Raw genomic sequence first — 14306 nt, 5'->3', positions numbered from 1 at the left:
ACACTGAGGACACGCCTTCATACTGAGGACACGCCTTCACACTGAGGGGACACGCCTTCACACTGAGGGGACATGCCTTCACACTGAGGGGACACGCCCTGACACTGAGGGACACACTGACACTGAGGGACACACTGACACTGAGGGACACACTGACACTGACACTGACACTGAGGACACGCCCTGACATAGGTGTGGGAACTCTGCTCCCCTCCTGCAGTGCAGACACCCTTCTTCTTTGTGCCTTCCAGAGTCACGGGGTTACTTCGTTCCTTCAAAATGTGTTTACCGAGATACAGACTGAGCAGGCTATGTTTGGGAACATATATATCCACATATGTGTGTCATTAAATAGAGAGGCCATGAAGTGAAGCGAGCAAGGAGGGACGCGTGGGAGGATTGGGAGGGGGTAAAAGGAAAGGAGAAATACTGTAACTATGTTAGAATATAAAAAAGTAGTGAGTTTACTTAGGAAAGGCCACTGTCTCAGTTCCTGCTAAGAACAGTGTCAATTTTTTAAGGATTTATTTTATTCTTACTTTATGGGTGGGTGTTTCGCCTGCATAGATGTTTCTGTACCACACACATGCACTGTCAGCAGAGGTCAGGAGACCTCCCTGGGTCAGGTCCCCTAGGATCTGGAGTTACAGGCAGTTGTTAGAAGTCTTATCGGTTTTGGGACTCGAACCTGAGTCCTCTGGAAGAGCAGCCAGTGCTCTCAACCACTGAGCCGTCGTCTCTCCAGCCCCAGTGAAAATACTTCCTCCCTGTAAAAAGAAGGCCTTTCTGTCCCCAGCACTGGACTCATGCTGTCTCTTTAGATTTAAGGGAAGAATATACTGCATCTTAGCTGTGAGCAGGGCCTTGTGGGTAAAATCATCTGCAGCAGAATGCGTGCACGCTTACTGGGTTATCCTCTGAAGCATGCTGTCGGGGCCTGCTGGGGATGGCTGCAGGAGCCCTCCTCACTCCCGGTCACTCAGAAGGACATGAGCTAACAGCATAGCTGAACCACACGGGCTCTGGCCTCCAATAACCTAACTCCATGAGGATCAAAGCAAATCTTGTAAAGGCACACCAGGGGCGTTTTTGTTCTGTTTGTTTTATCTTCAAATTGATTCTTTCATCATAAAAAAATAGTTTTAATACCTTAACACTAATTTTCATTTAATGCTTATTTCTAATGAGTAATATTTTTATCTAAGGCTAAAAAAAAAAAAAAAAAAAAAAAAAAAAACCTATGTTGTCTTAAAAAATGTACTTAGCTCATGTGTAAACTTCTCAACCAACGGCCCCTCTGTGGATTAGGAAGCAAAGTAAGAGAACTTGGTATTCATGGAGTAAGACCTCAACAGTTCCCCAGTGGCGGTTAGGGACCAGCCCATCTTGCCTGGCCTGTGCTGGTCATGCTTTCAGCTCTACCAGCAGCAGGGATAACGATGGGCTCTTCAGGGTAGAGTAGAAAGAAAACCCAAGAAGGAACCCGCCTATGTGTGTGGCTTGGGACAAAAGCCAGGCCAGAGCACAAAGCCCTGGGCCCCCACAGCCCACCGCCGACGGCCCACGGCCACAGCCCAGCCTCTACTTCTGTTACACATCCCTGAACTCAACAGTGTAAATTCTCAGTTTCAAGAGTGTGACTTCCACCTCTGTCTGGTGACACCCAGCCACATGCTCCGGAATGAAAACTGCCTAGGCCTTCCTGCAGACCCCACTCTGTCCCTGTCCGTTGCTCCTTATTGGCGTGTTAGAATTCCCCAGCTCCTCACAGGCCTTTGAACTCGAGCACCAAAGCCAACAGGTGCACAGATCTGCAACATAATTAGTCAGCTACACCTTCCCAATGTCACTAAAAGGCTTCTGTTAGTTTGTTTTTGTTTTTTTAGGAGACAGTTTCATTATAAACACACCACAGTGAGAGCTTCGTAGCGGGAGAGGAGACTGTTCAGCCAGGCTGAGGTGGTGAGCCTGAGAGCCCAGGGCAAACCACTGCACCGCCCTCCTTCCCGCCCAGCTATGTCTGGACAGCAATGTGCCTGTCGAGTGGGGTCCCACTGGTGCTCAGGAGGCCATGCATACAAAACATGGCCTGCTCTTAGCTTTTCCTAGCACCTGCCCATTCCTCACAAAAGAGTCATCTACACACTTCAAACAACCAATTACTCTTAATTCTAACATTCAAGAAGACATCAGCCATCCACACTGGACCATTGATATCACCTAATAAATCCATTACTTGCTAATTTTAGTATTGTGCCCTTTTCCAGCACTAGTTTAATCTCCTGCACTGTTCAGTTTGGGCTTCGTGTGGAGAAGAATTCTGAAACATCTAGGTGTTACTTGATATTTTAAATGCTTTGTTGAGGGGTGGGCTCCTGTGCCTTCCCATCCCCATTATTCAGAACTTGAACTCCAAAATGACATCTGAGAGTAACACGATAAGGTTTCAACCAAAGCATTTCACCAACGGTGGCATGCCATCAGTAGTGACTGTCCCCGTGAGTCGCCGTCCAATGGCACCTGGCCTGGCTTGGGAGGTCGCTCCATCCTCGCTGGACTTCTGGAAGGCGGTGCTCCAGGGCACTGGACAGCACTGCAGACCTCCATCCTGCTTAACATACGGCAGCCCTGAATACTCTGGCTGCTGGGAGGGGTGGTTGCCTTCTGCTGTTTAAAGGCTGGTTTCAGGGGTCCCGGCAAATCCTTCATCACACCATGGGAGAACCAGGAAGCAGGTTGTGCTGAGCCTGTGTCTCCCAGTGTGAAGGTTCGTGAAGCTAAGGGTCACTAAGAGTGAAACCATCTCCCTTTACCTGCAGCCATGGAGAGTACAGGTTGCCAGACTTAGTCCTTATACAGGTTTCATTGCTGAATAGCAGCCAGCATCGGCTGTGACCTGTGAGTTACTCATGCTCTCTGGCAGGAGGGCTGGCCCACTGCCCCATGCTCACCCCATTACAGAAGCAGGAGACAAAGTCAGTACCCTCCTCATGACACTCACAGGGCAAGGTCTGTGCTTCCCTGGTCTTCCTGTGTTTCGGAAAAGTGCCTCGAAAGAAATGTTTATAGTACTCAGGGCCGCTCTGGAGAGACTGTGCTGGCTAGAAGTGGGGCTCTACCTGTGGCAACCTCGTCAGGCCTTCCACACTCGAGAAAGCCACTGGCATCTCAGATGCCCAGGACAGCTGCTTCCGAGTCTTGCTTCCAGCTTGGTGGTTGAGGCCTGCTGATGACAGGTGTGGGTCTAGAAAGCCTTCCACAGCCAGTGCTCTGCAGGGCCCAGCTCCATAACGTATCCAGCCACTCCAGCCCTGGACGGGCTGCTGGGTCTGGAGGGGTCCCCACTGCCTCATCCACGGGAAAGGGAGACGGTCTTGACCTGCGTGGCCATCTTCTGCTAATGGTGATCGCCTGTGGGCCAGATCTATGCAGGCTCTGCTGGCCAACTTTGAGGCTGTCCCTGCTCCGACCCCAGCATTCTGGGGTTTCTCACGCCTGAAGGTCCTTCCTTCCACCGACACGTTCCCAGGAAGGCTTCTGCCTGGCTGCTCAGCTGGCTGCCACAGCAGGCTTCTGAAAGTTTTCTGTCCATGACCCTTTATGCCTACAGAACTTTTGCACAATCCCAGGCATATAGACTTATGAGAACAGTATACAAATTAAACATTTGCTGAAAATAAGTCATAAAGAAACGTATTTTAAAACAATTCTTCAGCAAATGTATAATTTGCCATGTGTTAAAGCCTAAAGTAAATTTGTGTTTATTTTTGTATAAATAAATAACTCTCGGCTCAGTGGCTCAGTATTTAATACCACAGGGCATGAAATTTCTTCAGTGTTTCCAGAGATGGTCAGTATTTTGGTTTCATAATTGTCTAGGCCAAGAGCACTGCTTCTGAGAAACACGCAGAAAACAAACAAACAAAGGTATGTTTAGAACCTCTTCAGGAATTGCTGGAAATGCTAGCCTGACTCCAAGCCAAAATGCCTTTAACAACTTTATTTGAAAGTTGTCAGCAACTCAAATAGCATTTTAAAAATTTATTTATTTTTTATTAATTATAGTTTATTCACTCTGTATCCCAGCTGTAGCTCCCTCCCTCAGCCACTCCCAATCCCACCCTCCCTCTTTCTTCTCCTCCCATGCCCTTCCCCCAGTTCACTGATAGCCAAACTTTGGGCAGAGTGCAGGGAATCTCATGGAAGAAGTGGGAGATAGAGAGGCCTGGAGGGGATAGAGCTCCACAAGGAGATCAACAGAACCAAAATATCTGGGCTCAGGGGTCTTTTCTGAGATGGATACTTCAAACAAGGATCATTCATGGAGATAACCTAGAACCCCTGCACAGATGTAGCCCATGGCAGCTCAGTCTCCAAGTGGGTTCCCTAGTAATGGAAGCAGGAACTGTCTCTGACATGAACTCAGTGGCTGGCTCTTTCATTACCTCCCCATGAAGGGGGAGCAGCCTTGCCAGGCCACAGAGGAGGTCAGTGCAGCCAGTCTTGATATGACCTGATAGGCTAGGGTCAGATGGAAGGGGAGGAGGACCTCCCCTATCAAACAGCAATTTTTAAAAATTTAAGCATTCTAGTGTAATTCAATCCAGAGATATTCTAATTTGATGCCTCCATGCTGAGGAATGACAGTAGGGAAAGATTTCAAAAATCTGTTTTTCCGTCGCTAATCCCCCATTAAGTGAGAGCGGGAGGCTTTGTGTGTAGAATGAAAACAATGTTCATGGCATGACTGCACCATTATGAGCTGGGTGTTGCGGGCTTTGGCGCAGTCGCAGGGCCTGCTGTGGCATGTGCAGGGCACACACATGTTGTGTGTTCACAGTCAGCAGAGGCAAACACAGCAATGCATTTAATTTTGAATTAACTTTTGGTTGTGCCACATGCTGAAACCTTTCACCATCACCAATTTTTTTCCAAGCCGCAACCAGTTACATGGACCAGTGTGGACCCGCTGTTTACAGAGCTGTGTACTAGGGTTAGAAAGATGGCTTGGCAGTGAGAGCCCTCGGTCCTAATATCCACATGGAGACTCAGGCACCTATAACCCAGTTCTAAGGGACCTAGGCTCCCCTGGTTTCCCCAAGCACCAGGCACACACAAGGCGTACACACATACATGGAGGCAAAGCGCCCCTACATAAAATAAACCTGTTTTTACAGAGAGAGGAAGATCAGCACCAAAGGGCTGAGAATAGAAAGCTCAGAGCATGTGTTAAGTTAATAAGGCTGAGATTCCCTCCTCCCAGCCTGTGTGTGGACAGCTCGCATCACCGGAAGGGCACCATCCCCAGAGGACGCAGTTCTCCTCTCCACAGAGCCCCCACCGTGAACACATCCTGGGTGTTTTGTTTTGTTCAGATCTAGGGCTCTCGGTTTCAGGAGGCAGGGAGCTGTATATTTAAAAGCCAATACTAAGCCATAAAAGATCAGCCTCTGCTTTCATATTTTAAAGAGAAAGTAATCCTAGGCAATCAAGATTGAAGTGTGTGCGCACTCCTTCCCCTGATTTAGTGTATCCTTTAAGGTACCAAGAAAAGGGGGGAGGGACCAATAAAGCCTGCTTCCTAATGGCCATGGCTGGCTGCTGGTGAGTGTCTATGCAGGCATCTTATGACAATTTTTCAGCCCAGCATTCTTGAATTAATGCTAATGAAAGCTGCCCTGGCCTTATTGTTCTATATGAACGCCGGAATTGCAGCTGCCTGCCAAGCTGCTGAAGGATGAGTGAAATAATTTTCAATTGGCCTCTTTGCCCAAAGGGAGCCAGAAAGCAGGAGATTGGCAGATGCAGTGTGGATTATCTTGTGCACTGAGCTCAGCCCAATTTGTGATTTGTTGCAGGTGCTAAAGAGATTGATATCGCGGCGACCCTGGAGCACTTGAGGGACCAGAGACCAGGCATGGTCCAGACAAAGGTACTGTCAATCAACCCTCCGGGACTTTAAATGTATTAAAGGTGCCTCTCTGCATGATTTTCCTGAGCGCCGAGAAGGGCATGGAGCGGGACGTACACAAGCCACACACAAAGGCTCTGGTCCGGGTGGGCAGCATCCAAGCCAGTCCCCAGTAGGCAAAGGCACGGGGGCTGTTCCCAGGAGGTTCATTGCTGTTCCTGGAGCTACTCAAATACCTTCAACACCAAAGATTCAGTCAGACCCAACTCCTTGAAACCCAGTTCATTAATTCCTACCAGGTTTGGAGAGGGGCAAGACATCCACTGCCCTGTCAGGAGCTCAAGGCTCTCACACTTGCCAGGCAAGTGTCCACTGCCCTGTCAGGAGCTCAAGGCTCTCACACGTGCTAGGCAAGTGTCAGCCCTGCGGTGCCTCCAGCCAAAACCACATCTTTAAAGAGTGACAGACCCAAAAACTATCCAGAGGCGCACCCCCAAACGCCCACCTTCCCCCCAGCACCCACAGCTGCCTTTGTGCTGTGCGGTGGTCACCAGGACAGAGGCCACCGAAGCAACTTCGTGCACAGGGCCTTTGAGCCCCTGAGAAATAACAGATCTATCTCAGCAGGGTGACTCAAAGGCTTTGTGTTCAGGCTCACAGAACTAGGCACGTGGTTGATGTGCCTTCCTGTCCATCCCCTAGGCAGTCTGGAAATGTCTGCCTTCAGTGGCAAAGCCCTCACCATCTGTGCAAGGGTCTGTACCACACAGTCCTTTTCACTGTTGGTGTGGTCCAGACCCCAGAACCCACTGGCAGCCATACATGTGAACTCACCCTTATGAAATTACTTCTGTCACTCAAGAGACTCTCAAGTTATAAAAGTGCTTACCTGGAAGGGAGTGGGGGTTGGAGAGATGGCTCAGAGGTTAAGAGCATGGACTACTCTTCCAGAGGACCTAGGTTCAATTTCCAGCACCCACATGGTAGCTCACAACTGTCTGAAACTCCAGTTCCAGGGGACCTGACACCCTCACAGACATCCGTGTAAGGAAAACACAGATGCACATAAAATAAAAACAAACAAATCATTACAGCTCTTTCTGGGGCTGGGGACAAGGCTCCAGGGCTCAGTGCTTGCCTTCCAGGGTGAGCCTTGGGCTCCATCCTTGCCTGGAGGACAAAATTCTTCCTGCGTGTGGGTGCTTCTGTGAGGTCAGGCTGGACAGCCTGCTCTGGGCCAGGCCTTGGTCCCTGCTGCTGCAACCTGGGGGGTCCTAGCTCATGACCCAGCTCTACATAACCCCTCTGTAAAGTGTGGTCATTTCTAAGGTTGTAAAGAGGAGCTGGTCACCCTGGTGTCTGCAAGAGAGGTATCAGGCATGACTGAGTAGGTTTCGGCTGGAGTGCTATTTCTTAAAGTCCTTTGTCTGGATGAGTCTCATTGCCAGTGTTAGCCGGAGCATGAGGCACAGCCACCCAACCCTCTTCTGAGGTCACGAAGCTGCTGTCAGGAGAAAGAGAGGAAGTGGGGGGCTCCCCATCAGCAGCCTGGCTGCCGGGTCACTGGTCCCCGGATGTGGACCCTGTGCCGGGCAGCCCCTCTGCTGCCGGGCTCTGTGTTCTCCTGTGATATGGGCTAGCATTAAGAAGGAACTTTATGAACCACATTTTGTCTTTTCCTGGGTTTTGAAAACAAGAGAGACAAGCTCAGTGGCTAAGAGCACTAGCTGCTGCTCTCCAGAGCACTGGTCAGGCGGCTCACTGCAGCCTGCAGCGCCAGCTGGGGGGCGGGGGAGCTCCAGCTCTGTCTTCTGGCTTTTGTGGATGCCCTCACGTAAGCGTGCATGTGTGTTCACACAGACACATACATGTAGTTATTCAGCTGAATGGTTTTTAAAGCAATTACAGAAATAATACAGATGACTTCCAGACCCCCTCCACACACACACACACACACACACACTCAGCCCGTGTTAACACCTTACACAACCACAGTATGGTAGTCAAAACCGTTAGACCGCCACTCCGAGCAGACTTCACCCACACCTGTGCCCACCGTGACCTCTTGTGAGAACAGGCCTTCCGGAATGGCCAGGCGTGGAGCATGTCTGCCCCTCCACGGTAGGCCCAGCTATCCCTAGACGTCCCGTTGGCCACCTTCCACAGATGTCCCTTGGTGATCCCTGCAGTCAGGATGTAATTTCATCCCCAGAGCGCACAGGCCCAGCTGCCTGCTGCTGCCCACGTGTGCTGCGGGTCTCCCCACGGCTAGATGAGGGCTCATGGTCCTGCAGGAGAGGCCTCGGAGGCCTGGGGTCGCTGAGTGCTTAGGAGATGTGAGGCTGCTGGGCAGGAGGGTCCCTGGATCCCCGAGACCAGTAGCCACAGGCCTTGTGCCCTGGGAAGGGAGGACGCCCGGTTGTGAGGTCACGTTGGGCATCCCCCTGCAGCGGTCAGCTCAGAACCGGGCAGGGAGGCTGGGAACGTTGGAAACTCAGGACGCTTTGGCCCAGGGGTAGAGAGTGAGTCCTGCCTCTGGAGCCATGCTCTGCTTCAGGGACTACCAAAAATACAAGCCGATCTCTTCCGTCTGCACCTCTGCAAACCTCACAGGCCCTTCCCCACCAGACAGTTCACTGTGCCCAAAACATCCACTGGCTTTACCAGGACCTGCGCTGACTCCCAAGGCAAAGCAAGTGCCGGAGTGGGGGACACGCCCAGCATGGGAAGAAGAGTCTCTCAGAGCTCAGATATCGGCATCTTGTTGCCAAAACCCAGCCCCGAAGCCTGGCTGCCGTAGTCAGGCCCAGGGCCCAGCACCAGTGCGAGCCTCAGCACTCTGGGGCAATTGTGGTTATTCTCCTGATATTACAGTATTAATAACTGTACTGATTGTTGCTGTGCTGCGCACAGCTACAAAGCCCACATGCTCCAGCCCTACAGCCAGTTCACAGGGTGACACAGGCCCCGAGACCAAGTCCACCCACGTGCCTGCTCTCTGCTGGATGGTGACCCTGCCCTCAAGGCTGGGTATTCAGAGGTGGACCGTGCTCCCGTGTCCACGGCAACGCAAAGGTTACCATCCTCCCAGCTCACCTTGACACTGAGCTTCTCTCTGCACTTCAGTTTCACAAAAACAGAAAACTGACTGGGGCCAGACAGTGCCATGCTGTGAAGCACGCCACACACGCCCAAGTCAGGCCATGGGCGTTCAGTCACAGGGAGGTGCTTGCTCAGAGCCCGTCGTCTGGACCTGAGGAACGGGAAGGACTGACCATGAGCCCGGGTGGGTTGGGGACTCCTGACAGAAACTCTTTGTGACAGAGAGCCGGAGGGCAATAGCCTTTCTCCCGGAACACAGACCAGTCAGACCCAGCCAACACCTAACAAATGCCTGCCACACAGCATGGGCGGAGGAGAGACACCGGGACACAAAGGCTTGCCTGCCTCTGAGGATGTGCCACGGCTAAGACAGGAGCCCTCAGCGCCCACCCCCCCATTCACCCGCAGCCATTCCTGCTTCTGCCAGGTATCCCTGGAGCCGGCCCTGAGGAAGGTGGATAAGGTGGCAGGACAGGCTGAAACTCCGAATCCTCTAGCGTCCAGGCCCAGCCATGCCTCCTTACCTCAGCTGTATCTGCTGTGGACACCCCCTCCCCAGGGCCCAGGAGGGTTGCCGTGGCAACCACGGGCTTTAACCCTTCCCTTCCTGTGGGTTTGGCTTAATGTGGGTTTTGTTATCATAGGTTAACCATGTGGGGAAGAGGTCTCCTTGGGGTGCTCCTGTGCCCCAAAGCACTCCTCTTGTGTCCACCCCACTCCTGCCCCTTTCCTTCCACAACCTCAATCCTCTCCTTTTGATTCTTTCCATTCTTTCTCTCCCTCCCACCATGAATGGTAACACTTCTTTCTGTGAACTGGCTCACTTCACTTGATAAGTGGCCTCAGGACTTCCCTGCGTGGCCCAGGCTGTCCCTGAATTCATGATCCTCCTGCCTCAGTCTCCCGAGCGGCAGGATGGCAGGCAGGTGCCACCACGACCCCCAAGCCTGCCATTTTCTCTTCCATATTCATCAGATCCAGGAAAACCAACGACTAACCGATCCTACAACCGAGACGTGAGCGCGCTGTGCTCGTGAGATGGGCACACCTGGGGGGTGTGTGGGAGTGTGCAAGTAAGCTGGCATAGTGGGCTCTCCACTCGGCTCATGGTGAGAATGGCATTGCGCGTGGGTGCACGCGGATGCGCGAGAGAATGTGTGTGCAAACGTGTGTGAGCGCATGAGGGTGCGCAGGAATGAGCGTGAGGGTGAGTGAGCCAGCGGGGTGTGAGAGGGGATGTGAGTGCATGGGTGTGTGAACATAGCTATGGGTGTGAATGTGTGCGGACAGTGCTGATAGACACTGTTATATACAGTACTAATATACACTATGTTGAAAGGGGGACTGTGAACAGGTACAGGTGTGAATGCGTGTGTGTGTGAGCATGCAAATATGTATGAAGGTACGTGAGTCCACCGTGCTCAACGCCCGCTCACTCTTAGCGTCCCTGCATCCCGACATCACGCCGCGTGCCCTCCGTCCTAAGCTCTGCTCGCCTCTCGGAGATAGCGGAGGTGTGGGGGCTCGAGTCTGAGGAGACGAGGCGCTGGCCGCTGGGGTGGCCTGCCTCTCCTGGGTGTGTCTGTGCCGCTCCCGCGAGCGACCCGGCCCGTTCGCGTGGGCCTGCGGCATTACAGCAGTTCCTCCTCCGTCCTTCTCCCTTCTTCTCCCCTCGGCCCCCTCTCCTGTCTCCCTGTTCTCCTCAGAATCTCTTCTCCCTTCCCTGTCTTCCTGTGACTCATCTGTCTGTCTGTCTGCTGACTCAGTCCTGCCTCAAACTGTGGCGGTCCCTGCCTCTCCTGGCTGGCGCTGAACCAGGGGCGGGCACCACCGTGCTGAGGAGCAGGGGTGACAGGGAAGACCGGGGCCCTCGGTCCCTCTTAGGAGCCTCCTGGGCAAGCACCTCCTGCGTGCGTGCGAAGACCTCAGGGCTGTGAGCACTGCCATTACACTTCACTGGAGCGCTCCTTCGAGCAGGGATGACGGTTGTCATAGCAACCACTCAGGCAGGAGGATTCAAATGCAAGCAGGAACAACCCAGCAGCCATCACCCTGCTGCAGGCTCCAGACCACCACAGCCCAGGTCACGTGGTCTCCAGGGGTGGGGTTGCCCCGTGACGGCAGGCTCCTGCCTCACCAGCTTGCCCGGCCCACATAAGCTTGGAAGGCCGTGGCACAGGCTGTCTGAGGAGAGGCGCTCAGCCTTCCTCCCCACCCAGCAAGGGCAGGACAATGACCAAGGACACAGCAGCTGCTCTGGCCTGAGCTTCTCAGGTGCAGGCCTGAGCTGGGAGACACGCTGGGGTCTTCTTTCTATGAATGGAATTTCAGGTGCTTCAAAAGCGACTGCTTTGCTCAGAATAACTCAGTGGTGTCTCTAATGCCCCACTGCCATGCACGCACGCACGCACGCACACTCACACACACACACACCACACACACACACACACACACACACACACACACACACACACACACACGGTGGGCACAGGGAAACATTGTCTTCCCTGCCTTGGCTCCAGTCACCCAGCATGTTTTAGTCCACAGCTGCAGCTTCCGCCGACTTTTAAAACTGTTTCTGCTCAACACAAAGTTCTACTGCAAACGTAATTCCTTCCTGGACCCCAACGCCTGGGGTCAGGGGAAGCGGCTCCATGTGGCATCACTTGGAGCAGTGCCAAGGGTGGTGAATACACACCAGTGAGTCCACAGTTGAGTCACAAGAGTCAAGAGGGTCAGGTCATCCAGGCTACGAAGCAAAACCTCGTCTCAAGATAAAAGTTGCCATGGGCCACGGGTTCGTGTGTATTAACACCATGAGCAGAGCATGAAGGGTCCGGGCAGGCATGGCCTCAGGCCACTGAAGGTCCAAACATGAGACCACGTGAGGCAGGGGCTGGTGTTGTGCACACTCGTTTGCAAGCATATACAGGCTATTCACAGTCTGTGACTGTTACCTAGGGAACAGCACACACGGGTTAGGATGCCCGGGACTTCCTCAGCGTGATCAGCCAGCGCGTGATGCCTGCAGAGCTTTGAGACAGAGCCTGCAATGGCTTGTGTGGATGCTGAGGAAGGGCAAGATGGCCTCCTCCCAAGATCCTTACCATTGGGCTTGAGAGGAGACAGGCCTCATGCTCTCTCTCGCTCTCTCTGTCTCTCTCTGTCTCTCTCTCTCAGCACTCACAGCCCTTGACGTTCCCATGGCTGCTCATTAGCTCACAGGGGCTGTGATGTGTGGGGGAGTCACTGTCTGAAGAGGAGACCCCTGACAGAGAGGACAGAGCTGAGCTGGGCTAGCCTGTCTGTCTCAGCAGCCGTGGCTGCGCCCCGCTTCATCATGGCCACGGTTGCAGCTGCATGAACAGCCATGGGCAACTGGCCTCTGCATCCGTCTGCAGAGGCTGCGGTGAGAAACCACAGACACAGGACTGCAAGCCTTACCTGGTGACCCGCTCCCCACTGCGGCTAGAGAAGAACCTTCCGGCAGGCAGCGGGAGCAAGGCTTCGCAGGCCCCGCCGAGGGACAGACGCAGCGTGGGTCAGCCGCCAGAGGCCCTCCTTGTTCCCTCGAAACCGGGCCCATCCCGTTTCCTAGCCAGTTTCTTCCAGTCTCGCGCGGGGGTGGGACAAGAACTTGCCTCCCTTACCGTCCCTTCTCGCTTGTCTCTTCCTCAGGAGCAGTTTGAGTTTGCGCTGACAGCTGTGGCCGAGGAGGTGAATGCCATCCTGAAGGCCCTTCCGCAGTAGGCCCCGACGCTGGAGGCTGGCGCGACCACAACGGGATGCCATCTCTGCGCCTTCTGTGTAGCGACGGGCCCTTCAGGCCCACAGCCAGGGCGGGGCTAGTTGTGTGTACTTTCACTTCACCAAATCCCAGATGTGTGGAAACAGCAGTTCAGAGGGGAGGAAAGTCTTGGCTCATTTGTATCACAGTCTTAACAAAACTTCCTTTTCCCTAAAGCACACTCTGACATTGTCACATCAATGACACAGTAATTAGACGCCCACTGTGGCCCCCTTGGAAGTGCTTCTGTATGTAATTGCTGGAGATAGGGTAGAGGGACAGCCAGCCAGCAAGAGAGCAGCCTCTGGGAAAGACCAGGCCCTGAACCCCTGGGGCCAATGACAAGGGTGGCGCCGCCACCCATCCCTACTGACCCATGCCCAGCACAACAGCTCACCCTCTGCACATGTAGATCCAAGGCAAGGAAAGGGGCTTCCTAAGGCAGACACCATAACCCTCCTGGTGTGTGCCGCCCTGTCTGCCCCAGAAGCAAGGACCCGGGTGACGGCCTCGCCTCTGCAGATCATAGAGGAGCCCATCCTGAAATGCTCCTGTAACAGTGTGGGTCTGTTCTCTGCGTGTGACACCAGGCACCATGGCACGCTTTCCTCAAAGTGACAAAACCAGGATGAGTGTGGTACCTAGCGAGTTCCGAGGATCCCCGGGAGCAGCCCGATGGGGCTGGCATCAGAAAGTCTCTGATGCGCCTGCCCCTGGAAGGAAGGCTGGCACGCCCCTTCGGCCCCTCCCAGGAGCCTCCTGGCTCGTCAAACCCGTGAAACCTGTGCTCACTGAATAATCCAGTTTGCCAAAACATTTGGGCACTGCACTTAGCACCTTCCCACACAGAGGAAAGCTCACTTCAGTAAGGTCGAGGCATTAGTACCCAGAGAGGAGGAGGGCACGGCTGCAAGCCCAGGCTGTCTGTGGGGCTGAGTGTGAAAAAGCCCATCTCCCGTGTCCCCCATCACTCCTTCCCCTTGGCCTCGGCATTCTGAGGTGCAGCGTCAAGGAGGTGGCTGCCGGGCAAGAGGTGAGGCCACAGTGTGTCATGTTGTGTTGTTGTGTACCTGTTCAACATCTCTGACATCTCCCCTCCAAGTCATTTCCCCCATCTGGAATTTAAATAATAATTAATAGAAATGAATTTATCTGAATATAGGAAGCATATACCTAATTGTAACTTCTCCTGTTTAAAGGGAATCCTCGGCGTGATATACAGATATATTTAATTGTGTCATATTAAACCTTCTGATTTCACATTTGGTGGTCTTCATTTGGGAATGTGACAGAAGTTTTGTCCGAAGGGCGCCTTTTGCTTCCTACAGTGCGAATCCAAACAGAGGCCCTTCTCCGGAGGCTGTGGGCACCACTTCATGGTATTCTGTACCAGGCATATATGTGGGATTCCGCGTCACTAGGATGAGCTACCAGGGTTCTGCGTCACTAGGATGAGCCACCAGGGTTCTGCATCACTAGGATCTCACTCTTTAAGATCTTCTGAGC

General features: G+C 53.1%; 1 protein-coding gene across 2 annotated transcripts in view; it reads left to right on the top strand.

Moving 5' to 3' along the window:
* Positions 1–14060, top strand: part of Ptprn2 (protein tyrosine phosphatase receptor type N2) — a 695487-nt gene extending 681427 nt beyond the window's left edge. For both annotated transcript variants that reach the window (XM_055607544.1, XM_055607543.1), the window contains 2 exons: positions 5859–5932; positions 12692–14060. In XM_055607544.1, the coding sequence (XP_055463519.1) occupies positions 5859–5932; positions 12692–12763 (146 nt within the window). In that variant the 3' untranslated portion in view covers positions 12764–14060. The remainder of the gene's footprint in view (positions 1–5858; positions 5933–12691) is intronic.
* Positions 14061–14306: the final 246 nt, after the last annotated feature.

Source organism: Psammomys obesus, unplaced genomic scaffold (genome assembly GCF_907164565.1).
Source record: "Psammomys obesus unplaced genomic scaffold, mPsaObe1.curated_primary_1811, whole genome shotgun sequence".
Lineage (NCBI taxonomy): Eukaryota > Metazoa > Chordata > Mammalia > Rodentia > Muridae > Psammomys > Psammomys obesus.
The sequence above is the reverse complement of the archived record's forward strand: the minus strand, read 5'-3'. Positions and strand labels throughout refer to the sequence as shown.